The sequence below is a fragment of the Podarcis muralis genome, chromosome 6, assembly GCF_964188315.1.
Source record: "Podarcis muralis chromosome 6, rPodMur119.hap1.1, whole genome shotgun sequence".
Taxonomy (NCBI): domain Eukaryota; kingdom Metazoa; phylum Chordata; class Lepidosauria; order Squamata; family Lacertidae; genus Podarcis; species Podarcis muralis.
In genome coordinates this window covers 74,282,124-74,309,512 of record NC_135660.1, presented here as the reverse complement: position 1 = coordinate 74,309,512, position 27,389 = coordinate 74,282,124, and the positions used below count along the sequence as shown (strand labels likewise).

The following is a 27,389-nucleotide window of genomic DNA, read 5'->3' as shown; positions in this document are numbered from 1 at the left end:
GAGAAGATTCAACTGCCAATCCGGTCAGCTTCTCTGCTTTCAATGGGGTGCCACCATCCTTGCTTCAGGCAGGAGAATGTCTTCAGCTGTACCACGAAGCCTCAACCTTTCCATGTTTACTCAGTTTTTTCACCCAGATTTATTACCAAAGATTGGGAATTTAGGATTGTAGGCTTAGGTAGTTAAGGTAGTTACTGGAAGAGCGTGGATGGAGAACATATGCCTTCCCCCAGAAGTTGCTGGACTAAAATTCCCATCATCCCTGAACCATTGTTTATGCTGATTGGGGCTGATGGGAGTTGTAGTTCAACAGCATCTGAAGGGCTACAGTTTCCCTCCCCTTCCCTGCTATCGAGGTATGAACTTTATTGGTACAGCAATTGAGAGGTAAAACGTAATAGGTGTACAACTCCTCTGGGCATTTATTAGCAGTTAAAACATTTGTGATAGCCCTTCTCATTCCATTTCTTCTTCTTCTTCCGATGGATTTTGACTTGCTTCAAATTAAACTAAGACAGAAATAGATTAGAATCAGTAGTGAAATGTGAGAAGGTCCTGCCAAAAGGAGGGGTGGGATTAAAGAATGTGCAGACATTAATACAGTCTGGAGACATATATCCACAAATGAGACTCGGCACATCTAATAAAGATGCCTTCCTCTTGATTTATTGAGAATGCAATTCTTTATTCTTTTTTTTTTTACACCTGCAGGCTGCGATGAAACTGCAAAGCCATTAAAGAACCCATTAAATGGGAAGGGTGTAACTATAGCGAAGCCTGAGGTAAAGTTAACTGCAATGATGTTTGGGAATATGAGAAAACCGCCCCAAGACCCTGAGGGGAACAAAGCAGAGAGGGCACACTCTAGGTAGCCACTAGAGAGGAACAACTTAACTTAATGACAGCAGAGCACGAGAGGCTACCATGCAACATATCCAGCCTTGTATAACCAACATGCTTAACTCTAATTAATGTATGAAGGGGTTAAGACCATAGAGTAAGCTGTCCTGCCAGGCTTAACTTGGTCACACCCTATCATCTTGGGAGAAAGGGTTACCAAACTCTTTGTTCTCTCTTCTACCATGTGAACCCTACCAGCAAAGAGGCCTAAGCTAGATGCTCCAGGCTTAGACTGTGCAGCTTAAGCAAACCATCTTTGTGTTTCTATATAAATTATTTAGAAATTCTTACCATCATAGGAGCCAACTCATAAGTGCCGCAGGGGCTTCAGCATCCACAAAATTGATGGGCATTCCCATTCAAATGTTGTGTGTGCACTGCATAATGTGATTGGTTATGTGGAACAGGGATTACCTGGGCCCCCACAATATTTATCCAGGTTAGCACCCCTGCTTACCATTTTGGAATCTAAGTTATACTGCCTGCCTTTTATTGTTGCTGTATGGAAAAGCGCATGGTTCTGACCTTTGAAGAATTTGTAAGTAAACCATTTTTAACTTAGCAAATATGTGGTCTCTCTCTATGCTACAGGAAGTGGGGACGCAACTTAGAAGGGGATATGTTTAAAGATCTGACAGCCTATATTTCCACCCTTTACTTTGCTGCATGCTTTGTGATTTTAAATCTCTGATGGAGCTCTCTCACCAAAGAGTAGTTGTCCCAAACCTGGTTCTAGGCATCCAGGGAATTCTCCTTTTGTCTGTATCTACTATTTTTCCTTTTCCCAAACTAACACTTTTCAGATAGGTCTGCCATATTCCAGTGCTTTTGCCCTTAATTACGGCTAAAACCACTACATACCTGGAAGGGTCAATTTATGTTTCCTCCTGATAGGATTGGATAGCAAAGCACACCATGGATAAAAAAAGCTAACTATTAAACCTCTAAACCTGAAGGGTTAGAAAGTTTAATTCAAGCACATCAAATGAGAAAAATGTAATGATTCTCATTTGTCGAACGTACTTTCCATATTTCAGTTTTTTAACCTTGACAGCAGGAAAATGGAAGTTCACAGAACTTCGGAGGGTTTAATTAGCATCCAGACCATCATTGCAAATGGGCCCTTTTAAATCACCTTCACACCTGCATTGGGATCTATGAGTCAATTAGTGCCTATGCAGGTCTTATCATGCATCAAAAGGGAAAGGGAAGTAAAATTTAGTCAAGTAATTAAACCTAAAGGTTTCAAAGGTGCCTGTGGGTATTGGGTGCTCAGTTCTACTTGCCATTCAAATAGAAAAGGGCAGCCAACTTCCATGAACTCCACTGAAAATATATGTGGTTTTCTTTTTTTTCCCTCTTGTCTCTTTCCCCATTTTATTCCACTTCATTTTTAGTGACTTTACAGAATAGTGTAGCAGTTTGGGGGAAGGGGTATGGTAAGAGAGCAGCAGCCTTACAATCTGTGGACCCATATACACAATTGTTGAGCTGTACACTTGTCTGAGTAACTACGTATACAGTATAAAGAACAAGTATGCGCTATTTCACACAAACCCTTGTGTATTAGGAGAGACAGCTTGTAGCTGTGTTCAAGCCTACTGTTGTTGTACATTCTTCCTGGAATGTACACCAGTGCTCCTTTGACTTGGGGCTCTCTGAAGATCTACCCATGACAAAGTGATAGATAAGAAATTAGCCACCTTATCAGCAGGCATTCAATTGCAAGATAAGAAATGCGGCTGGCTAAAGTGCCCCAGACCCCAAAAAGGTCTGAGCATGAGAGGAGCTATTGCTGTACACCACTACTCCTCATAATACAAAGGTCTTTCGCATTTCCGTTACAGGCTGTGACCAATTTGAGCACATTCAATTGATACACAACTGCCAACACATGGGTCGTTTTGGACCCGGAAGAGAGTGAAACGGGAGCATAATGGGGTGTATCAAGGCAGGGCGGGCTAACGCACACTTCGTCAATGTGGGGTGGGGCAGGAACACAACCCTTGTGCTTGTTCCCAGAGAGGAGTTCTTACCCAATCCTTTTACTGTGACATGGCAGCTGAGCCAAGGTTTGATTTAAAGTGTTGTCCAAGCCCGGGATAGCAAAAAACTTTGACTACAGGTCACTGTGAGGAGAAGAGACCTTAACCACAATCCCAGTTTGAATTACACAGCTTGGTGTAGCTGCTGCCTCATGCTGTGTTAAAAGGACCAAGAGGAGTAAAGCAGCTGTGAGCTGCTGCTCTCGGGGAACCAGCACATTTGTGCATCCTCAGTAAACCATACTTTGGCTTTCTGTGGTGTGTCCAGTTGGAAATATCCCCACCTCTTTTCATTAACCTGGAAACAGGTTGCTCAAGCTTACTGCCGGCCCACCCCCAGCCACCATGATTGCTGTCATGTTTTCTGGAATGGGAAACACAAGCTCTGTAGCTGTTTGGTTTCCTAACACATTGCTCGTGACACTCGGGTTGTTAGCATTCGATACCTCTTATAATTTGGCTATATATTTATTGGTGATTTTCTGTTTAATAGATGTAAGCATTTGAGTTCTTTCAAGTATGTATCTGCCCAGATGATTCATGCTCACAGATTAGGCTCTGCAGTGCATAAATATTAAATGACTGACTGGCTTACGTATTTGCTTTTCCTAGACCCTGTCTGACCTAGTTACTTTAGCACATTGGTAACTTTCTTTCCTAAGCCCCAGAGGCTGTCGAAGCTTAAAATGTGCCGGGGCTCACCAAGACTCTGCTCCAGCATGTGCTTTCCAATGCTAAGACTCAACCCTGGAGCATATGGCGTAAGACTAGATGAAAATCTCTCTGATCAAGTGTTAGGTAGCCTTCCCTCTCCAATGTCTGTAGGGGGCAGAAGACCAAAGTCACACAGGCCATTGGCCCCACCCCTCATGCCCTGTGCTCCGAGTCCTATTTGAATGGATAGCCTAAGCACATACAGTTGTACAGGTGAGGACACCCCTTTCAAGTATTGTGCCAATTGCATGGATATTTGGAGAGGGAGGTGTTGTTGGTGACGATAGTCCCAGGGAGTACAACACTGGGGACAGGGCTAGCAAAGGTGGTCTGGTCCCCCCACCCCCTGGACCACTTTCCACATTTTGAATTTATGTGTGAAGGGAGTTGTGGTGGGGTTTCCAAACCTATTTCAACCTTGGCATTTCTTTTTTCTAGAAATTGAGCATTGCTGGTTCTCATCAATGGCCCAGATCTGCAATCAGAATTCCATCAGGTGTAGCTCATTCCAACTGCTGCATCTGCTTGTTGTGAAATGGCTCACCAGTTGATTTTCTGCTTGTTGCGCAGCTGTTAAAGGCACAAGGGCTCTGCCAGGGGAAAAAATGTTAGCAGCGCTTCCTACTTGGAAGTAAGATCCACTGCAATCAGTTGGGGCTGAAGGATACCCTTGGAATTGTGTTGCTTCCTCTTCAGTTCTGAATTCCTAGCCAGAGCTTTGCAGCTCCAGTGATACGCACACAAAGTTCCCCCATGGCTGTTGGTGTCCCTGTTTACTTCAACAGAAGCATCAGTTCCACGCAGACGAAGCATAATACACACACAGCTGCCAACTTCATCAAAATGAACAGGGAAGACCATACAGCAGGGGACATCTTAGTATGCATTGGTATTTTGTTCCTGTGTCCATACCAATATGCTAGATTAGGGTATTAGTGTTCTGAATTAAGGCCCATACATTATGGTTCATAAAGCTATAACTCTACTAATAGAAGAAAACGTATCTAGAATTTTAAAATTCCTGCTGTGCAAATTACACCTTGCTTCCAAAAGGATTTGGCTGCATTTCAGAGAACAATATGTGCAAGGGAGTCTAATCATTGGCTGTAGAAGGCAGAGAATTTATGCACAAGTCCTGCCCTTGCCAACAATAGGAAATCCCCAGCTGCGCTCGCAATAGTTGCGAGTTGAATCCCTAGCCAGTGTGTGAAAAACTGATTCACAGACTGAAAATGCATGTGGAACAGAAGGCGATGGAAAAATGGACTGAACCACATCAAACGGCAGAAAACTCTCCATGTAGAAATTACCCTGCACCCAGAAAACAAGCACATAAGGGCAGTGGCAGAGAGTGCTTTAACGACGCCCGGGGCACGGAGGGCGAAAGGAGCCCACTGAGCTCCATCCAGCCCAGTCCTCACCACTGGAGCGGCGCCAGCCCCCTGCCGCTTTATGAGGCTGGGGTCTGATCTCATTGGGAGAGGGGGTGCCCCTGCTTACTGCTGGCCCCATCTGGTTAATACCACCCCATCAATGTTTAATGGAGGGGAGCGCTTCAGAGAGCGGTTTGGCAAATCGCTCTCTGAAGCACCTCCCACCCTCTGCTAAACCTCACTGGCGTGATGTTTAATACAGTGGTACCTTAGGTTAAGAACTTAATTCGTTCTGGAGGTCCATTCTTAACCTGAAACTGTTCTTAACCTGAGGTACCACTTTAGCTCATGAGGCCTCCCGCTGCCACCATGCAATTTCTGTTCTCATCCTGAAGCAAAGTTCTTAACCCAAGGTACTATTTCTGGGTTAGCGAAGTCTGTAACCTGAAGCGTCTGTAACCTGAAGTGTCTGTAACCCAAGGTACCACTGTAAAGGAGGTTTGCTCTGGGAACCATCACACACCATTATTATGCAAGGCGTCATCCCTGTCTGGATCACATTTCCATACTCCTTCCTAACATCTTGAGACTGGTCTAATATGGCAATTCATTCCACAGCACATTCCATGTCTTCACAGTTAGGAAAACCCTGCTGCTCTTGCAAAATGAATGAGTGCAACAGAGGCATGTGAGGTTAGTCACGAAGGAAGAACGAGTGAGCCAGAAATGCACTTAGGGAACAGGTAGATGCAAAACGACAGATGGCGACGGGAGAAAGTTATGCCTCCAACTTAAACATCAACCAGATTTTTCTCACCAAGAAAATTATTCCATCTTTATGAAGGAAAGTTTCCTGGAATGGTGATTATGATGATTTCAAATATGTGACCTTTGAAAGTGTCTTAGAATAATATTTTCTTTTTTAAAAAAAAGAGCTGAGAATATTACCAGTTTTATACAAAGCTACAGCACACTAGAAACTGTTTGACTAGAAACTGCAATCTGCCCCTGTCCCCCAAAGACCCTTACAATATTAGCTTCCAACTGCAAGTTTGTTCACCAGAGCTTTCCAAACTGTGTGTGTTGCAACACTTTAGTGTCGGCTGCAGTGTGTAGGTGTGCTGCACAAACGGTCCCGATGCTCCTCCCGGGGTTAAAAGGGAGTGGGCAGCCTGCTGGTTTGCTAATAAAACTGAATTGGTGTGTTGCAAAATGATCCATGTCTAAAAAGTGTGTCACCAACAAGAAAAGTCTGGAAAGCTCTGGTGTACACACGTTTGCTTAAGTCCATTTGACTTCAATGAGATATATAGAGTCTACTGGTTTTCTTTATATTTGGAAGGCAGTGTAGTGTAATTGTTAGAGTTCTGAACTATGACCTGGGAGACCGGGGGGGTTTGAATCCCCACTCAGCCATGAAGCTCACTGGGTGACCTTGGGGCAGTCACTACCTCTCAGCCTAGCCTACCTCACAGGGCGGTTGTGAGGATGAAATGGGGAGCAGGAGAACCATGGAGACCACCTTGATCCTTGGAAGATAATGGTGGCATATAAAGGTAATAAATAAAGAAAATATTTTTGGTCAACTTGTTTTTCACATCTGACTTTTGCTGCTAATTTTGATGTACGTTTCATGTTCTATGTAAACCATGTAGAGGCTTTGATGGTTAAGCAGTGCACACATTTTAAGAATAAAATCAAGCAGTACATGGAGCTAAACACTGCAGCGTTTCTGCTGGAAAATACTACAGTGGTACCTCGGGTTACATACACTTCAGGTTACATACGCTTCAGGTTACAGACTCCACTAACCCAGAAATAGTGCTTCAGGTTAAGAACTTTGCTTCAGGATGAGAACAGAAATTGTGCTCCGGCAGTGCGGCAGCAGCAGGAGGCCCCATTAGCTAAAGTGGTGCCTCAGGTTAAGAACAGTTTCAGGTTAAGTACAGACCTCGGAACAAATTAAGTACTTAACCCGAGGTACCACTGTACTGCCTCAGTACTAAGGTTTATGGTTCTGACTTGTAAAAATCACACATTTTTTGTAAGTGGGGGGGTTCTAATTAGTAAATATTTAGGGCATTTGTTTAGTATGACTACCTTATTCATGGATGTGCTTATAAGGTATACATTTGAGAGCTGGTGCAGTGTAGCATAATGAGATAAGACTATCAGTGTTATACTCCAGGCCAAGGACCTCTAGAAAATTAAAATTTTATCTTTGGAAAAAAATTCCCCAATTCAGCAAAAACCTACACAGATAACCACACGCCTTCGCAACTCTCCTGGAATATGTTTTCTCCTTCCTTTCCCCAGAGTTCCACTTGGTTTCTTTTAAAAGGACAGTGACCTGTCATCAATCAATGCAGACAAAACTCCAGGGAGGGACTAGGGGGCCTATGAGTGTCCTATGAGTCTATGGTTCTACTTTTCACACCAGCTGGAGTCCAGACCTCATTCCACACATTAAATCAAGAAGCATAGGTCTCTCTCTCTGACTTTGCAATACTGTACATAGGTAAAAATATAATATTGACCTACCTGGCAGCGTTTGGGGGAGGATTACTGAGGTAATGTAAACCAGTATTTTCCAAAATGTAACCAAGCAAACACCATGTTTCCTTGGAAATTCCTGGGAGATTCCACAATGAAAAGATCAGTAATGGTGGACAAGGATCCGGGGGTGGGGGTGGGGAGGAGGATGCTGGAAGAAAAAGAGGGGGCACAGCAGGAGAAGGAGTTATGCAGCATTTAGTTTCACTTTCAAAGAATTCTGGCATAGCATCACACACCAGAGCTTGTGGTTTAAAACAAACACTGGCTAGTTCAACAAACCAGCTTCATAATGCATGCCTTGAAGTTGGTTTTTTAAAGAAACTGGCCAGAGTTTGCTTTAAACCACAAGCTCTGATTTGTAGGCAAGACTAAGCCAAGATTTGGGGGGGGGGGGGGCGGACAAAATATTGCAGAAATCCTCCTCCAGCCCACACACAAGGGAGAAGGAACTTAGAAGCCTCTGACTTTGCTCAGGCTTATGCTAGTTTAGGCATCTAGGGCTATATTCTATATTCTAGCATTACATATGAACCAGCCATCTATGATTGTGTATGCGCTATATACCTTTAAGGCACATTTAAAGCACATTCATTCCCCCAGAGAATTCTGGGTACTGTTTGCAATTCCCAGCTATATTTAACAAACAACAGTGTGCTTTGAGTTTGCTTTAAACATACAGTGGTACCTCGGGTTAAGAACTTAATTCATTCTGGAGGTCCGTTCTTAACCCGAATCTGTTATTAACCTGAGGTACCACTTTAGCTAATGGGGCCTCCCACTACCACCACCGCACGATTTCTGTTCTCATCCTGAAGCAAAGTTCTTAACCCGAGGTACTATTTTTGGGTTAGTGGAGTCTGTAACCTGAAGCGTCTGTAACCCAAGGTACCACTGTATAGTGTGTATGCAGCCTATGTTCTCTACATGCTCTGCATGGATTTAGTCTTGACAGACAGTCCTCCTATTGAATGTCTGTATGCTATGGAAGAGAGATGCTTACTCCCCCATAGAGGAGCTAGTACAATGGTGATTGGTCCAAGCACATTAAAACTTGGTTAGATTTTGCATCTGCCCTCATTTACCTTTAAACTAACATTCCCTACAAAAAATACTTAGGCTAGACTAAATCACACTTAGCTTTGCAAATTATTGAATATTTTACTCACAGTTTTTTCCAGAAGTTACAGCACACATATCTCCATCTGTTGGCAGTAAAAATGAAGAAGAAGACGTCGTCCAAACGACTTAAGGGGGGGGGGGCTTGATTTTCTTACTGTTAAGTTGTGGGTGAACGTATCAGACGACACAGCGATTCTTCAAACAGCTCTTGTTTATTCACAGGCCAGAACAGAACTGAACTGAAGGGTTGAGCCAGCCTGCTTATATAGAGCTCCACTAAAACGCAACAGTAACCACTTTCTGTAACTATCCAATCACTGAACGTCACTTTCAATCCCTTATTTGCATATGTGGACCTGAGTGAAAACTATCTACAGTATCCCTCTGCTGGCCAAGGGTGAGAACTTCAGTACATAACACTTACCAAAAGAATCATGCAGTCTTTAGGCTAGCAAAGATGCAGGCTGTAAAATCTCCATTTAGAGAGATTCAGTTCACTTTTAGAGAGCCATAGCCGCATGACTTCTTGCTTGTTCCAAAAAGCACAGAGAGACTGAGAGCCTGCTAAGCCACACCTACTCTGATAATGTGAGCTCAGGACTCAGGTTAACCATTTTGTGCATGTAAGTGTGAGTCAATAACTGTATATTACAACAGGGTTACCATGAGGAAGAGGGGCTTTTTTGGTAGTGGCAGCCCAGTTATGCAAAGAACCTTCCCAGAGCAGTTTGTCTTGCACCATGTCATCTTTTTTGGCACCAGGTGAAGACCTGATGTTCACCTAGCACTTTTAAATGTGTCTTACACTCTGGTCCTCTTAGTTTTTAAAAAATGAATTAATTCTTTTTATTATTATTATTTAACTTTAATTGTTGCATTTCTTTTGAGAGTCACCCAGAGAGCATATGTCAATAAATTGCAAATAAAATTAATAAACAAATGGTACCAAGAAATCAAAACACTCAAAGTTGGCCATTCAGTAACTCCCCTCATAAGGCCTGAATTTGTCTTTTTCGTTTTGGTGCTCATTTTCCACCTACTTTTGTGACTGTTTGTTAGAATTCCTTACATTCTGCGCCAAACCCACCAGGAACATTCCTCAGGTGGCCAGGTGCAATGCTGTGGTGTTAACAAAACATGAAATATACTTTACTATGCTTGGACTTGCCAAAAGCCAACTCAACAAGACAAAATTTGCTTTTTTTTAACGGGGTGGGAATCAAATGCCGTAGCTTTGAGGGCACTAATGCTACACATGTGGTAGCAATTTCCTTCTGCCTTTGACTTCCTGTTAGCAAAGGGTGATATTTCTTTCATTGTTGCAGTTACACACAACTACATCACAGAATGATCTCGTTGGACGCTACTTGGCACAAAACCACACTGGTTGGAAAAGACAACTCAATGCTGAGAGATTTTCTAGCTCTTAAATTTGGCAGGTCAGCATGTTCACCCGAGATCCTTATTTCACCACTGATACTGTAAGGGCAGTGAGTTTAATAAGGTAGTATGAACTGAGCGTTGGAGAGACAGGTCCAAGAAAAACAAACCCACATATTATAGTGTTGGAAGCTAAATTGGCTGGGTCACAGTGTTTCCTTAGAACAGAATGCCTATCGCAAATCATGTGTTGTTGCAAGCTTTACAGAAAGCTGACCATGAACAATTTCTCATGGAGAAGCCCTGTAGATGGTTTTTTCATTTATGCCGGGGGTTCAGCTGACTGTCATATTTGTGGCAGAGAGAAAATTATTCCCATGGATCAGATTGGCTCAGTTGATCCAGGGTGTTCCTCCCTCCACTTAAACCTCCTTGGTTTTCCCAAACTGTTGCTTCCCCACATGCCCCTTGGTCATCCTTACTTTCAGCTGGATGTTTGGTACTAGCCTGCAAGGAAGTTGTGTAGAAGATTTAAGAGCCTAGGCTTGCCATACATCAGGAAAATTCCTGAGAGCCAGTGTGGTGTAGTGGCTAGGAGCGGTAGTCTTGCAATCTGGGGAACCGGGTTCGCGTCTCCGCTCCCCCACATGCAGCTGCTGGGTGACCTTGGGCCAGACACACTTATTTGAAGTCTCTCAGCCCCACTCACCTCACAGAGTGTTTGTTGTGGGGGAGGAAGGGAAAGGAGAATGTTAGCCGCTTTGAGACTCCTTAAAGGGAGTGAAAGGCGGGGTATCAAATCAAAACTCTTCTTCTTCTTCTTCTTCTTACATGTCCTGAATCGGCAACACTGAAACTACAGAGGAGGAAGCTGACAGGCAGCACCAAGCTGAGGTTGGTGGGGCAATGCCTCCTTGGACCAGATCCATTGTGTCTGACAAAGTAATATTGGGGCAGTGGCAGATCTTGGCATCTCAAATCTCAGTGCTGCCATGTGCGGCCTCTTCTAAAACATTGTTCGGAGTCCCCAGTGGTGCCCCTGAGGCCCAGTGCACCTGAAGCGGGCACACTCCCCCCAATCTGCCTCTCCCATGTCCAGAAAATTCAGACCATGTTGATGGAAAACAAGGAAGCCAAGACTCAGAATAGCAAAGCTGATGAATATGGACTTGGGCAAAAATGGAAGAACCAGGCCACAAAGAATTTTAAAAGGTATAAACACAGTTTAAAATGCATGGGGGAAAGGAACTGGGAGATAAAGGAGGGGATGATAAAGAGGTGTTGCATGATCAAGATGACAAGTGGAATGAATTACCCGAGCAGCAGCATTCGGAACAGAGATTAAAGTTTGAGGCAGGATGCTCCGAAAGTAAAATATTACAGTAATGAAGGTGAAAAATTATCGGAGCCCAGGCAATCATCCTAGCAGTCAAAATAGAAAAAGATGGATTTTGACAATACTAAAGGCTAACAAAGGACAAGACATAGCGAGATGTGAAAGGAATATGAAAGAGAATTCTACAAAACCAACTGAAGGTTCATGATCAGAAGACTATGAGGAGAAATTGTCTGCATTAATAATCAAAGAAGCAGAAAAGAGAAGCTTTAGTAGAAAAAAATTCTGAGTTTTATACATCACTTGCCATGAACTAATTTGGATTAACTAGTTCACTTAACTACCACAATTCAAAAATCTCAGAATTACACCTGAAAGTAGTTCCTACAATTCCTGTATGAACTGAACATGAATTGTTTCTTTGCAGTGCAACTCTGGGTGATTCTTAATTCAATTCAGTTTTAATTCTCTCTCTCTCTCTCTCTCACTCTCTCTCTCTCTCTCTCACTCTCTCTCTCTCTCTCTCACACACACACACACACACACACACATATTATGGAATTCATTGCACTTTATGTGTGATTGTGACCATTCTAGTTACAATTCTTACTTATCTGAAAAACTATCATAACTGTTGGGAAAAATAAAACAATTGTTCCCTTTAAACTGTGTGTCTGTTTTGATGGTTTCTTAGTCTTCATGAGCATATTTTATACTTTAGCAGAACAGATTGTAAAATTCTGAAAACTGGTGGAGGGGGGCGGTAAGCTGAGGACCACATGAATTAATTGTGAATTGAACTGGAACAAAATTAGTTCATTTTTGGAGGGGATGAACTGTAACCAATTCCTTTTTTAAATGAACTTTCTAAGCACTGATTTTATCCATGATGACACTGAGGCATCCAGGGCAAAACAGCTAAAAGAAAGTGGTTTCAATCAGCTGCATTAGGGATGTGGAGAGAAATTTGTATTCAAATTTAAAGTTGACCTAACTAGTTCACACTTTCGGAAGCAATATGAAAACCAAAACAGTTATACTTTGAAAAGTGCACACCACCCGGATTTGCAATGCGATTAAACCAGGAAATCAGTATGTGCAAAAAATTCATTTACTAGGGTAAAATGTGCATTAAACTGCATATATATTAGAAAAGCTAACATCAAATTGCATTGTATGAGGAAACTGTATAGTGGACAAAAGCAAGTGCAAAATGTGTTTATTAGGAGAAATCCACATTAAAATGCTGGTGGATTTTCATGACAACCATATATATATATATATATATATATATATATATATATATATATGCTTTCGTAGATTTTCACGGGTACAGGAATGCAGGTTTTGGTGTCCTCGGGTGTCTTCCCGTGTAAAAGTTGGGGTGTCTAGGCGACGTTTCGACGAGGTCTCACTCGTCATCTTCAGGCTGGTGTTTTCGGCTTCTTGTTACTGGAACAGAGCAGGATCTCAGTGTTTGGGTTCCTATAAATACTGTTGAAGGTGTGGTGTATAGCCTCCAATGTTTTGGGCAGAGAGGAGGTTCCCAGGCTAGTGTGCCTTTTCTTCTTTTGTTCCTTAATTACTTGAGGGATATCTTGAGTGATTTCTTGAGCGATATCCTGAATCCCACTTAGGTGGGTCATTAGGTGTGGATTAGTTGCTCAAGCCTTTGTGTCTTGAACTCTTGAACTTTGTGAAGAGTTTTTTTGAGAAGATGGCTGTACTGCATTTGGTTGTGCTCTGGCTTGGCTTCGTGTATAGGGGCGAGCTGTGGTTTTGTGGCCTGTGCCGGCCAGATCTGTGTAGGGATTGCAGGGGGGTGCAGCATCCGGAGGTGCCACCATGGTTTGGCTACTGGATGGTATCTGTAATTCATCTGTGGAGAGGGTCTGGGTTTGGGTCTGGTGTGGTTGATTGGTGAACAGAACGCCATCACCAATCAACCACACCAGACCCAAACCCAGACCCTCTCCACAGATGAATTACAGATACCATCCAGTAGCCAAACCATGGTGGCACCTCCGGATGCTGCACCCCCCTGCAATCCCTACACAGATCTGGCCGGCACAGGCCACAAAACCACAGCTCGCCCCTATACACGAAGCCAAGCCAGAGCACAACCAAATGCAGTACAGCCATCTTCTCAAAAAAACTCTTCACAAAGTTCAAGAGTTCAAGACACAAAGGCTTGAGCAACTAATCCACACCTAATGACCCACCTAAGTGGGATTCAGGATATCGCTCAAGAAATCACTCAAGATATCCCTCAAGTAATTAAGGAACAAAAGAAGAAAAGGCACACTAGCCTGGGAACCTCCTCTCTGCCCAAAACATTGGAGGCTATACACCACACCTTCAACAGTATTTATAGGAACCCAAACACTGAGATCCTGCTCTGTTCCAGTAACAAGAAGCCGAAAACACCAGCCTGAAGATGACGAGTGAGACCTCGTCGAAACGTCGCCTAGACACCCCAACTTTTACACGGGAAGACACCCGAGGACACCAAAACCTGCATATATATATATATATATATATATATATATATATATATATATATATATCTCTGATGATGAAATACAGAGAACTGAACTGAACGCTGGAAAAATGAGAAACTGGCCATATTTTCTCATCCCTGGCTGTAGTAATGCTTTGCGCCATGCAACTAGTTTCCCTGGATGAGAGAATCCAGATTTCCATCTTCATCTGCTGCATCCATCATGGATACTAGAGAAACGTTATGATGCTCATACGCATCAACTGTGTGCACTGAAATCCTGTTCTAGAGTGGGCTGCTTGAGAAGCAAGAAAATGAAGCCTTTAATTTCTCCTCTGTTCATCTGGCATATTTTTCAAGTCCCCATTCCTCCCCACCCCCACCCCTGATCACCTTGGAGTTTTCTGGTGACACTTCAGTTATCTTCTAAATTATGCTCATTAACTTCATGGGGTGCATAACACCACGTTAGCAATCATTAATAGCATTTAATTTCAAAAGCCAGAAAACCCTTGTGTCCAAGTAATATGCCTTTATTAAGGCGTTATAGATGAGAGCCTGCAGTAATTTTATTTTACACTTAATAGTTTTGATACTGCTCCTCCAAATGCAATCAAGCATTGCTGGAGCACAAGTCACCAATTCCAGTTCATCAGATCCCTAAGAAACCTTGTGGTATTGCTACTTAGCCATCTGAAGTGTTTGGCCCTCTCCAATAGTTCCTCAGGTTTGATTAAAATTATCCTCATGTTTTCAGCACACTTAGAACTTTAAATGGAACCGTTTTCCCAGTGCGGCATTCCAACAAGCAGGCCTAGTAATGAAGAGGTTGAGTCATTAAGGCTGCTTCACACATCAAGTAATTCCTACCTGGAACTGATAGCATGCTATGATTAGGGTTGGGTTTATGGGATGCTTTTTCCAAAAAAACAGGACTTGCAATTGTAATACTACTCAGGTTCTACAACACAAAAAACATTGGCTTTGATTGTGTGTGCGTTTTCTGCTTCAGTTATGATTTCTTTTCCTTAGCATCAGCAAAATCCGGAGGTATAGGTTAAAAAGGTAAAAGGTAAAGAACCCCTGGATGGTTAGGTCCAGTCAAAGGTGACTCTGGCTGAGGGAGCTGGCGTTTGCCCACAGTCAGTTTTCTGGGTCATGTGGCCAGCATGATTAAGCTGCTTCTGGCTCAACGGAACACCGTGATGGAAACCAGAGCACACAGAAACGCCATTTACCTTCCCACCTCAGTGGTACCTATTTATACACTTGCACTGGCATGCTTTCGAAATGCTAAGTTGGCAGGAGCTGGGACAGAGCAATGGGAGCATATGCCATCGTGGAGATTCGAACCACTGACCTTCTGATTGGCAAGCCCAGGAAGCTCAGTGGTTTAGACCACAGCGCCACCCGCATCTATGAAAGGGGTAGGGAACCTCAGGTTTGGATTGGATACAGCCTTCTGTCTGGCCACCCCCATCACCCAGGCTACACCCTGCCTCCCAAGGCCATCTCCCTCACTGGCCCTGCTTCATAGAGCATAGAACTGTAGACTTGGAAGGGACCCTGAGGATCATCTAGTCCAACCCTCTGTAATGCATGAATATGCAGCTGTCCCATAAGGGGATCAAACCTGCAACCTTGGTATTATCAGCACCGTGCTCTAACCAACTAAGCTATTAAGGCTCAAGTGCCCATTCCCCTGCTTTCTTTTGCCATTCACTCCACCAACAGGTCACATGTGATTCCCCCACCCGTGGCTAATAGCCACTGGCAGACCTTTGAAGGTCCTGTCATTCCGCCCCTGCCCTCCACCTGACGGTACCCTTTTGTGAAGATATTATGCATTTTTGGAGAATGTGTATACTTGGCCACATGGATAAATTTATACAGAAACCAGGAAGATGAACTGCAGATATTCCAGCATGGATGGTGCCGCTAGCTAACATTAAAATTGGAGGGCCCATGGAATAGTTCACATTCCAATGACTAGTGCTGAGAATTTCCCACAGTCTTCAGCTGAGGGTATTGATGTGCTTTTCAAGAAGAAAAGAGAAAGGCCCTAATGCTCACTTTCATCCTCTCTGTTCTATAGTGCATTAAGTAGAAGAGATTCTTTAAGTGTGCCTTTAATGAAAAACAGTAGAATGTATTATTTTTAGTTTGTGCCCATCTTTGAAGAATTTAATCCTGACAGTGATCAGCAGAATGCTTTGCCTCATAGAGTAACCAGGAAAATAACTTCTAACGGCACAGAGGAGGTGGGCAAAAAAACTAAACCTATTCCTATTTATATCTTTCCTTATCTAACCAAAATTATTTTTTCTTTTCTCTGGCTTTGATGGAGGGACTGTGGGAACTAGGCTCCTTGCCTCTTGAGAATTACTGTATAAGGGGAAAAACACAAATGCGCCTTGACATAAGCTGGTTTTATGCAATAGGTCATCTTGAGAACAGCCAAAAGTAACAAGGCTGTCTTGTTCAGGTCACAAGGTTGAATGTTCGGGGACTCAAACGTTCATATGTGGTCTTGCTGAGCATGAAGAAATCATGGGTGTAAGTTAGTTAGTTAGTTAGCTAGTTTAAAAAAACAAACCCATCTCTAATTATGTGTAACAAGTGGTGTAAAACAGCTTAGTGGCCTAGTTTGCATTTCTCCATCTACACTGAAAAGACACAGCCAGGCAGTTTGTGAAGAAGTATCTGAAGCAGGTACAAATTTGCATCTACGTTAGGTGTGAGCAGATGCCTGCTTTGTAGATGGATCAATGTTTCTGGTGTCTGTGTTCTGTTTAATTGTCCCAGCCAAATGCGTTCAAAACATATTGGGATGACTAATGTGTATACCACAATCCTGACAGCCAGTTCAGCAAGGGAAAATGATTGTTGGGGAGTTTAGAACAGAGAAGCTGTGTGTGTGTGTGCGCGTGCGTGTTAAAAGGGATGCTAAGCCTTTTTCCTACTGCCCACTAATTTCCCCTTCCCTAGCTGATCCATACACTTCACAGAGTTCCTTGCAAATAATCAGGGAATACATTGGGGGAAGGAATTGCACGGAGGGAGAGGGCAAGGGTTAAGCACTCGCCTGTGCTGCTTTTCTATGTCACATTGGACCCTCTCAAAGCAGGTGCTCTTAATGTAGGGGTGGTGGGAGGAACTCACAAACAGTTTTCATCTTTGAGTTTCAGGACAAACCATTCAAACTGGTGTGGAATTTGACAGCCTGTAAATCTTCTGTCTCCAAGTTTCTATTCTACATGGTTTCAGGAAACAGCTTTGAAATTGTGTGGGCAGTGTTGGGTGAAAACTTAAATCTGAAAAAGGAGAGGTTGTCGGTGACAGATCTTCCCTGCATGGCTGCCCCATATTTGCTAACTCCAAAAATTCCTATGCTATTCCCTTTGCAGGAAGTATTTACACACTCCTTCACTTCTCAAAGAGAATCATTGACCAGGTAACTTTCTGAATCAGGGTGCTAAGACTGGCAGAAAGGGCCTCCTTGGAAGTTCTACCACAGTCAGAAATTGGGGCAGGGATGGCCTGGAAAAAGATGCTCTCTGTACAGCATACCTAAACTGTGGTTCCCCATGAGGAAACCTTTAGATTTTTAGACTTGTTAGGGAGCTGAGAAATCTGTTATACATCTCTAATCTCCTCACAGACTTTTTATGACTTATCTTTCTTAGGTTTCCTTGAAGCCATAAGTGTATAGCATAGGTTTGCCTTAAGAATACAGCTCTATACACACCATATACTTAAATCACGACTTCCACCAAAGAATCTTGGGAACTGTTGTTTATTAAGTGCTGGAAAATATAACTCTGTGAGGGATAAACTACAGTTCCCAGAATATATCTTTTTGGGGGGTGAGAAGTGTGCCTTAAATGTATGGTGTGCATGCAGCCTGTGCCAGAAATTCTAGCCACAGCAGCGTATTTTAAAAGCGGGGGGGGGGGGACACACTAGCTAGCCAACTGGAGGCCATTTTCTGAATGCCGATGGGATTGTTTTCATTTATGTCTGACATTTTGCAAATAGCAAGCAAAACATCAGCAATGGCAGCCCAGCAGTTTTTACAGATAATATTCATTGACACCCGCCCCCCCAAAAAAGGATATTTGAGGGGCCGGTTGCTGTTGAGGGAAAAATCAAATCCATCATATTGGACTATTAATTCAGCTCATTATCTTGCAACACGCATGTGTCTGCCAGGCGAAGGTTAATAGAAAGTTTATGAAACTTGGAATGCAATTAAGTCTCTGAGGGCTGCACAGTTGGAGGCTGCGGCAGTTTCTATGGAAACCAAAGGGCTCAGGACTAGTAACAGCGGATTAACTTGAAGGGAGAGATAAGTACATGAAAAATAGCTCTCATCTACCATTTCTGTCTTAAAATGGAATGGATCAAAAAGTTGAAAACAAAGGAAAGCTGCAGTCTTGCCCATGGTTAAATGCGGCAGTATTTACAAATAGCTGAGCTGGATTACAACAACCAGCAATTTTATTTATACATTTATTCATAAAATTTATATGCCACTTGATTGCAAAGGGCGGCGGGGGGGACCCTCAGATCTCAACAGGTCATAATTATGAAATGCCTGCCTGGTCCATCTCAAGGAATACTTATTTACTAACATCAATGCCCATGAAAATGAATGGATTATTTATATTAGTGGTGCCCTTTCTGCATTCATTCTCTTTTTTCACATATTACTATCGTCTGACCAAACTCCACAGCTCCCTGTCATACACACATGTTCACACAGACCTTACCTTCTCCTTTGGAAATGGAGAGTGGTTAAACTATTTGATCTAAAGATACTGTTCTTAAGTTTGTTGACTGGGAGCTCGTTGGGTGGGCTAGTCAATCCTGCAGCTCTACCGGGTGACAAATGCTAAACCCAAGGCTAATGATGATCCTTTCTGCAGAGTTACACCATGGCTCCAACAAAGAGGCACAGTGCTTGCCAATGCACTGTGGTGCTGTTCAATTAACAAAGCTACTGAGCAATTTGTTAGTGAGGTGCTAATGGTTCTACAAGTTTAACTAATTCCCTGAAGAAAAGCAAGAGAGCTCAAGCACTGAAAGTGGACAAAAGCAGGGTGAGTGGTATTTCTTGAATGCAGCGGCACATGCATTTAATCTTGCCAGTTGCTGTTGGACTCCTATCAACCCTCTCCACTGGCCATGCTGTCTGAGACTGATGGGAGTTGGAGTCCAACAGAATCTGAAGGGCACCAACCACACTGGCTACCTAGACTCAGCCTTAAAATGCATTTGCATTAAATATCGCTAGTTTGAAGGCAGTTGGAACCAGTCCAGACCAGTTTGAACCGGTTGAAGCCGGTTTGATGAGGTTTAGACCAGTTGGAACCACTCCAAGCTGGTTGTAACTGGTTGAAGCCAGTTTGAACCGGTACAGACAGGTTTGAACCGGTCCAAGCCTGTTTGAACCAGTCTAGACCAGTAAGAACCGGTCACAGCTGGTTTGAACCAGCCCAAGCCAGTTGGAACAGATTGAGACTGGTAGAAACCGGACCAAGTTGGTCAGTACTGGTCTAGACCCTTCTGAACTGCTCCAAGCTGGTTGGAACCTGTCTAGACAGGTTGGAACCGGTCCAGACGGGTTGTAACTGGTTGAAGCCGGTTTGAATAGGTCTACACCAGTTGAAACCAGTCTAGACCGGTTTGAACCGGTTGAAACTGGTTTGAACCGGTTTAGACTGGTTGGAACCGGTCCATTCTGTTTCGAACTGGTCCAAGCTGGTTGGAACTGGTCCAGACCAGTTGGAACCGGTTGAAGCCGGTTTGAACCTGTCAAAGCCAGTTAGAACCGGTCCAGACCGGTTTGAACCGGTTGAAGCTGGTTTTGGCGGTCCAAGCAGGTTGGAACCGGTCTAGACTGGTTGGAACCAGTTGAAGCCGGGTTGAACCGGTTTAGACCGGTTGGAACCAGTCCAAGCTGCTTGGAACCGGTCGAAGCTGGTTGGAACTGGTCTAGACTGGTTGGAACTGGTTCAGACGGGTTTGAACTGGTCAAAGATGGTTTGAACCGATCTACACCAGTTGGAACCAGTCTAGACCAGTTTGAACTGGTTGAAGCTGGTTTGAACTGGTTTAGACAGGCTGGAACCGGTCCAGGCTGTTTCAAACCGGTCCAAGCTGGTTTGAACCGGTTCGGACTGGTTGGAACCGGTTGAAGCCGGTTTGAATCGATCTACACCGGTTGGAACCAGTCTAGACCTGTTTGAACCAGTCCAAGCCGGTTTGAACCGGTTGAAGCTGGTTTTGGCGGTCCAAGCAGGTTGGAACCAGTCTAGACCGGTTGGAACCGGTTGAAGTCGGTTTGATTTGGTCTACACCAGTTGGAACCAGTCTTCAACCCGTTCCAATTGGCTTTGACAGGTTCAAACCGGTCTGGAGAGGTTCCAACCAGCTTCGACCAGATCAAACCTGTCTGTACCGGTTCAAACCGGCTGTAACTAGTTACAACCAGCTTGGACCGGTTGAAACCAGTCTAAACCGGTTCCAACCAGCTTGTACTGGTTTGTTCCACGTTGTGTAACACTGAAGAAAAATTGTCCATTGTGGCCCACTCTCCTGAACTTTCCTCAAACTCCACTAATAGATTTTCACACAAAGGAAGGCCTCCAAAATGATATTCTGAATGTTTCAGAAAGCATTTCAAGCTAGTTTTCTCCTTTGTTCAATTTAATTTTCTTTCTTTCTTTCTTTGATTCCAAAGCTTTGATACAATTAAACAACCCCCAAAACAAAACTTTGGAGTGAAAAGGGGCACATGAGCAGAGTCAACTTATTCAAGTAGCCAATGTACAAAATGTTACATCAGAATTTAAACAGCACATATGTAGGTTTTATATGAAAGATGAATTATGTATTATCCTTATTCTAAGGCACTCAAGACGGTATCCATGGCCTTCACAGCACTCCATGAATCATTTTGGTGGAGAGACGTTGAGTGGCTCAAGGTCACCAAGCGAGAGCTTCATAGCTAGTTCTCTCCATTCCTTGTCCAATACTCTAATCACACCATGCCGACTCTTTGGAGCAAAGGAATAATCTGAAACAATTTGCATTCCCTCTGCTCCTAGAAACTACCACAGAACATAAAATGAACTTGCTTCAATCTCCCTTATTCATTAATATCATTGATAGGTTAATTCATGTCTATGTGGAAGGAAAGGAGTCCCTGAAAAATTAATTCCCCCCTTCTTCTCATGTGACAGAGGAAAATGGAAGCATCTGTTTCACAGTTCCTTGTGGTACCCAAACTCAGGGAACTGTGGCTTGTTTAAACAATCCAGGATCAAACTATGGTTTCATATCCTAGCTTGTTCTCAAAGCAAAGTTAAAACTAGTGATTTTGTGGCCCTCCAAATGTTGTTGAATTACAGCTTCCATACTCCTTGCCTATTGGTCATGCTGGCTGGGGCTAATGGAGGTTGGATTCCAGCAATATTTGGAGGGCTACAGCTTACCCATCCCTAGAGTTCTAAGCAAACCACAGTTCCTCAAGCTCAATCATGACAGGACTCGTGGTTAGACTAAAACTGAAAGCAGAAGCTTTTACTCTCCTATTCTGGTGAGTGCAAGATGAGAAGTGAGGAGGGAATTGTGCAATGAGTCACTGTGTACTTGGGCAAGTCATATCATAACGTTAACAAGGTCTATTCAGACGTCCATTTGAAGTCAAAGGGATTTAATCCTATTAAGTGGGGCTAGAATTGAAACTTCAGTCTCAGCATTCCCATGTCAAATGGGATAAATGGTTTCTAGAACACATTGTAGCTGCCTAATTCTTTAAACAATGTACTGTTTATGTATGTGTTATACATGTGGTCTAACGCGGCCACAAATCATGAAGCATCTGTTCTTACATTCAGTTCTTACACACAACTGTAACTCTATATTACATTGATGTGCGTGTGGTCTTGCTAGCTGGCAGGAGACTAGTAAACACATAGCTGGGCACTGGATATAAACAGAGAGCTTTGTCTATAGCAGCAATGGCCAAACTTGGCCCTCCAGCTGTTTTGGGACTACAATTCCCATCATCCCTGACCACTGGTCCTGTTAGCTAGGGAATTAGAATCATAGAATTGTAGAGTTGGGAGGGACCCAAAGGGCCATCTAGTCTAATCTCCTGCAATGCAGGAATATCTGCCAAAGCATCCATAGAAGATGGCCATCCAACCTCTGCTTAAAAACCTCCGAGGAAGGAGGGAGACCGTTCCACTGTCAAACAGCTCTTCCTATCTGAAACATTCTGGGAATTCGAAGGAAATGCAGTATAACAAATCTCTCTCTCTCTCTCTCTCTCTCTCTCTCTCTCACACACACACACACACACACACACACTCTCTATTCCAAACTGTGTACAAGAACTGAATATGTGTAGACGAAGGAATGCTTTTCAGCACTGAGTGGAGGGGTGTTTTTAAGAAATGTTAATTCTTTTGCCCTTTTGAAATATTTTGCAAACGGAGATTATCCTTGCAATGTGCTTTGAAATTTCTCTGCTTTGGCTTAATCTTATCTCCTCCAGCAAGTCACTCCAGAGTCAATGGCCTTCCTCCAAACAAAACAAAACAAAATGTATTTCAGGTTGCAACGCACTTCAACTTAACAGTTCATTTGCCTTAGAAGCAGCTATCTCGGTGGTACATAATGAAGAGACTACTTTTGATCTACTTAGGCTAGTCTTGAAGCTAAAAGAACGAAATTTGCTAAAGGAGATAAAAGAGAGAAGAATGTACTCTTGCGTTGCCTTAGCAACCAGAAGACGCTTAGGTTCTTTCTCCGATATCTGACAAAATGACTGCTGTGGCTTTCAGTCTGGGTCAGCAACATCAGAAGGGCTTGGCAAGTGGAACTATTAGCAATATCTGTTACATATTCATTTTTTAAACATAGTGCAGAATTCATGGTAAATACCCACATAAATACATCCTAATGCAGTGCTTACTAGATTGCCGGAGCCCTGTGGTTCCTGATTAGGTATTCCACAAACGGCAGAGAAGATTCCCTTCGAAACAGCTTGCTTACCCATTACTGGTCTCTTCTAATGGACATCTGTGGCAGAGTGCTAGGTGATCCCTACAGCATGGGGTCACTTCGTGCAAGAAAATGGTGAGGCCCAAATGGGCCTGGTCAGTGACCCACATGTCCTGAGTGTACACGCTGGCTTTGCTATGTGCAAGGATTCCACAGCAGATACTCAGCTATTGAAGAGGGTATATGGCATGTGGAAGAACTGGACATTAAACAGGGTAGAGGGAAAATGCAGGCACTGATCCCTTCAGCTGGGAGGAAACACTTCCTCCACCAAGGTATGGAGATAGATAGATAGATAGATAGATAGATAGATAGAGGGAGTGTAGTTCTATATTTCCATCAAAACTGGGCACATGTACACACAAAGGCTGCATATACAAATATGGAGTTCACCTATATGAACTAACAACAGAGGTTCATTCAAGATTATGTGAGCCAAGATTTCTCAGGAGAAAGTTTTCTGAGAAATTTATTGTTTTCCCTCACCCAAACTCCTGGCGAATATTTACACACACACACACACTTAAACAGTCCACAAATATTTCAGCCCATATTATTCTTTCATTCATTTTTATTTATAATATCTATGTCCCAGTTAATGAGTGACGTTTCTAAACAGCTCACATGAAACAGTTAAGATCATTAAAAGATCTATATTACAACAGTTAACCAAAATACAAAAAAAAAACCCACATCAACAAAAGCAAAGAATACATCAGTAAAATGGAGCAGTGCAATGAAGCTTACAGGCCAGAGAAAGCCTGCATAAATTGATGGGTCTTCAGAAGGTATTGCTACCTCATGAACATCACATGGTTTATGTCCCAGAGAGCGGTGCCACTACTGAAAAGGCCTGCTTGCAAGATGCTATAAAATTGAATCCCATCATTTTTCGCATCAGAAAGGCCCCCTTGGAAGATCTGAGTGACCAACCAGAGGTATATTGTAAAGGGGAAGGTGGGCTGCTAGGTATCCTGTCCCCAAGCTGCTACTTATCTGTACCACTGAGACTGAAGTCACCTGAGAAAGACTTGTGCCACTGGCTTTGTGTGGGAGGCTGCAGTATCCACACACATAGAACAGCCTCATGGGACCAAGCCAAGTGGAAGCAGTGTGTGTTTGTACCTAGATGTTACAAAATACAGAGTTGCTACTGCCAAAAAGAGCAGCCCCATGCCAAGTTCCTCCTCCCCTGCCCCGCTCTATAACATCTGCTCCCATTTGCCACATGTCCCGATATCTACAGGACTATCAGGGGCAGAGAAAACTCAGAACAACAACATCCAGAATGAGGCAGGCCAAATCCAAAAGAGAAGAAGAGGAAAACTCAGCTGGGGGTGGGGGGGCAGTGCTGTTGGTTTTTTGGTGGTTCTTTGTTTATTTATTTTGCAATGTCTAGCACTGCTCTATGCAAAGGCAGCACCCTATGGACTGTAAATGTAAGATCAAATAACAGGGACTTTAGTGACATGGATTTCATGTTGAGGGATGTGAAGGTCAGACTTGAAGCACAAATAATGATTATAAAAAAACAGATCAAGCAGCTGAATTCCGAAAATATTCCCTTTGCTCGATGGACTTGGCAGACTCCTTGTTATATTTCCTAAGAGAAATATGCAAATATTAACTGTGTTGATAAAAGATATTTGTGCAGTAGAGTTACAGCAGCAGCAAAATAGAACATATTGTTATTTTTAGAAGGTCCCACTCAACCTGACCAGTGAAAAAGATTCTAAATCAAAGCTATTCGTTTTGTTCCCAGAGATTGGCAGTGGGGGGGGGGGGAGGGAGAAATTAATTTTGGCTGCCTCCATATCTGGCTTCTTGCATTCTTCCAAATACGTCTCCATACTTTGGAACAAGAAAAGAGTGTGTGGGTGTCTGCAGGGGGAGCCTAAAGGAATCTGGCACCCGGGGCATAAAATTAACATGACACCCACTGGATAGATAAACATGGGTGCGTGTGTGAAATCAGATAGGAGAAAAGAGAATCGCTTGAAAACAGTAGAAGATGGAAGGGAAAGGTGGTGTGGACAGGCATGGCTCAGCTGTGCTGACCTTTCGCTGTCAGAATCCGATCCACACCAACTGCAGCCTCTATTCTAGGGGCAAGAGGAGAAGCCCCAGCGGAAAACAGGAGGGACGACAGCTTTCAGGTTTCTAGTTCAATGGCTGGCCTCTCCCATTAAATGGAGACAGTTTCCACCAGAGGCAAAGCTTCTGCCTGTGTTGGGCAGATCTGAAGTCAATGGGGTGGCGGAAAAGCCTGACCCTGTGGGAGGCAGCTTCTATCTTCTGTTGGGAAGTAGGAGTGGGGGTGGATTAATGGAATCTTTGGAAAAATGGGAATGGGTCGAAGGAAAGAAGTGTGGGGGGGGGGAGAGGTAAGCAAGTGAAAAGCAATGGGGTAGAAAACAGCAGAGAAAATGACCCAGAGTTTCACATTTGCTGGCCCAGCCCACAGCCGTCACCCAAGGTTTCTTGGAGGGGTGCTGAACAGTAGCAAAATGTGCCTGCAATGTGTCATTCTCTGCAAAGCTCTGTCTCCAGACACTTAAGCATGCACATACATGTGAGAAGCTGCACTCAAGCTCCCCTTTCTCACATACTCAAGAGCACTTAATTCCTAGGTGCTTTCAGAACACTGAGAAATAAAGACAACAGGGATATAATGACATCTCTTGCAGAGTCACGGTGGAAATTCACCCGAGCTTTGTTTGCTTCGCTTTGTGAAATAATTTTCCTAAACTCCGAAGGTATTATCAGTGGAAATGATTTCCAATTGTGCATCGTTCTGGATGGCTGGAGAGATTTTGTGGAGGGGAGTAGAAATGTTATTGCCTATTGCTTTGGATTAGCACACAACCTAGAGTAATTTGTCCTCTTGGAACAAACGAGAGACAGATGGCAAACAGCAGCATCTAGAGAGAGAGAAGCACACTACAGCCGACAGCATTAGCCTCCCAGAAACAAGGGGCAAAGTGCAGCTAGTCACATTTTACTGACAGAGCATGGCAGTAACCATCCTATAACTGAAAACATGTCGAGGAATTGACAGTCATCCCCAAAGAGTTTTCAAAGGGATGGGGAAGGATTTATCAACATCCAAAGGCCCAGCCTTGAATCCATCCTTCAGAAAAAAGGAGAAGAGCCGTTTGTTGTCTCACACACACACACACACACACACACACACACACACACACACACTAGCTATAGTAATATTATCAACAGAGGTCAGACTCTTTTGTTAGCAACAGGATTTGTGCCTTTGGCATATGATACTGCCTATGCACATTTAATTGTTTGTTTTAAAAGTCATTTCAAGTGTCAAATCAATGAGTGGGCCAAAGTTATAGATGCTACTAAGAAATAATCACATATAGTCAGAAATAGAAGGTAGGAACTGATTCACCACCTATTTTGATTGCTGCTAGTCCTCCCCATCCCTAGGGGCAGCAGCATAGCTCTCCAGAATGCCTCCCTCTCAGCAAGAGAGAGGCGTTCTGGAAGTCCTTGTGGAGTTTGCCAGGCTCTTCCTGCCCAGTGGTGAGGCTTCAAAAGGGCCTTTGCTTGAGAGGAAGCCCTTGCAGAGTCTCACAGCTCCCCCACCCATTACAGGAGCGGCGGAGGGAATGTTCTTTGCATCTCAGTGTTTTAATTAAGGATATAAATTTGCACACCTATGTACCCAAACATCTGATTATCCAAACGGATCCTTTGAGTTGTTATAAATCAGTCATAATGACATTGCTGTGCATGTGAACAGAAGAAGGGGCAAACTGTAAAAAAAAGACCTTGAAAACTGCAGGTTAAAATCCAGCCAGTTGCCACCAAGTGGAACAGTGAGCTTCCAAAACGCAATACTGACACCATGTGGAGGGAAGGGGCCAGCCAGTCTTAGGTTGCTTGCCGCATACATTATGGATGATGGATTTCCTCTGTCTGTTGTGTCAGCTCTTGGGACAATGGGGCAGGGGAGAGAATCTGTGGGGAAAGCGTACAAATGATTGGAATGGGATGGTGAGGCAGAAATAAGGGGGAAGGAGCAGAGTGATGTTATGTTGAAAACTGTTAATAACCTATTCTTTATAATAGATTTATAACAGTGCAAGAGAGATCAAAAGGTCATTTTCAACCCCCTTCACCATATATTAGAGGCATATATGTCCTCTGTCATTAACCCCCAGAATCTAAACTGCATTGCAGCCAAGTTCACGCAAACAGCTTATCAAATGGTGAAATTGTCTCTTGACTCTATGTTTGAAAGGCCACTTTTCCTAAAAACATCTTTACACCTAGAAAACCAGCTGGAACCCTTTCCCTTAGTTTTTAAAAGCTTATCCCCAACACACAATATATAGTTTTTCATATTTACTGATTATGTAATTACA

At 43.3% G+C, this 27,389-nt stretch overlaps 1 protein-coding gene across 6 annotated transcripts in view; it reads right to left on the bottom strand.

Annotated features, from left to right (window-relative positions):
- Nucleotides 1–398: 398 nt before the first annotated feature.
- LOC114597150 (protein FAM13A-like) overlaps nucleotides 399–27,389 on the bottom strand; it is a 41,082-nt gene continuing 14,091 nt past the window's right edge. For 3 of the 6 annotated variants that reach the window (XM_077930575.1, XM_028729324.2, XM_028729325.2), the window contains exon 7: nucleotides 23,552–26,982. In XM_077930575.1, the coding sequence (XP_077786701.1) occupies nucleotides 26,917–26,982 (66 nt within the window). In that variant the 3' untranslated portion in view covers nucleotides 23,552–26,916. Of the gene's footprint in view, nucleotides 510–7,573; nucleotides 7,737–8,754; nucleotides 8,791–23,551; nucleotides 26,983–27,389 lie in introns of those variants that run through there. The other 3 variants (XR_013393282.1, XR_013393281.1, XR_013393283.1) reach the window with 3 other exon arrangements.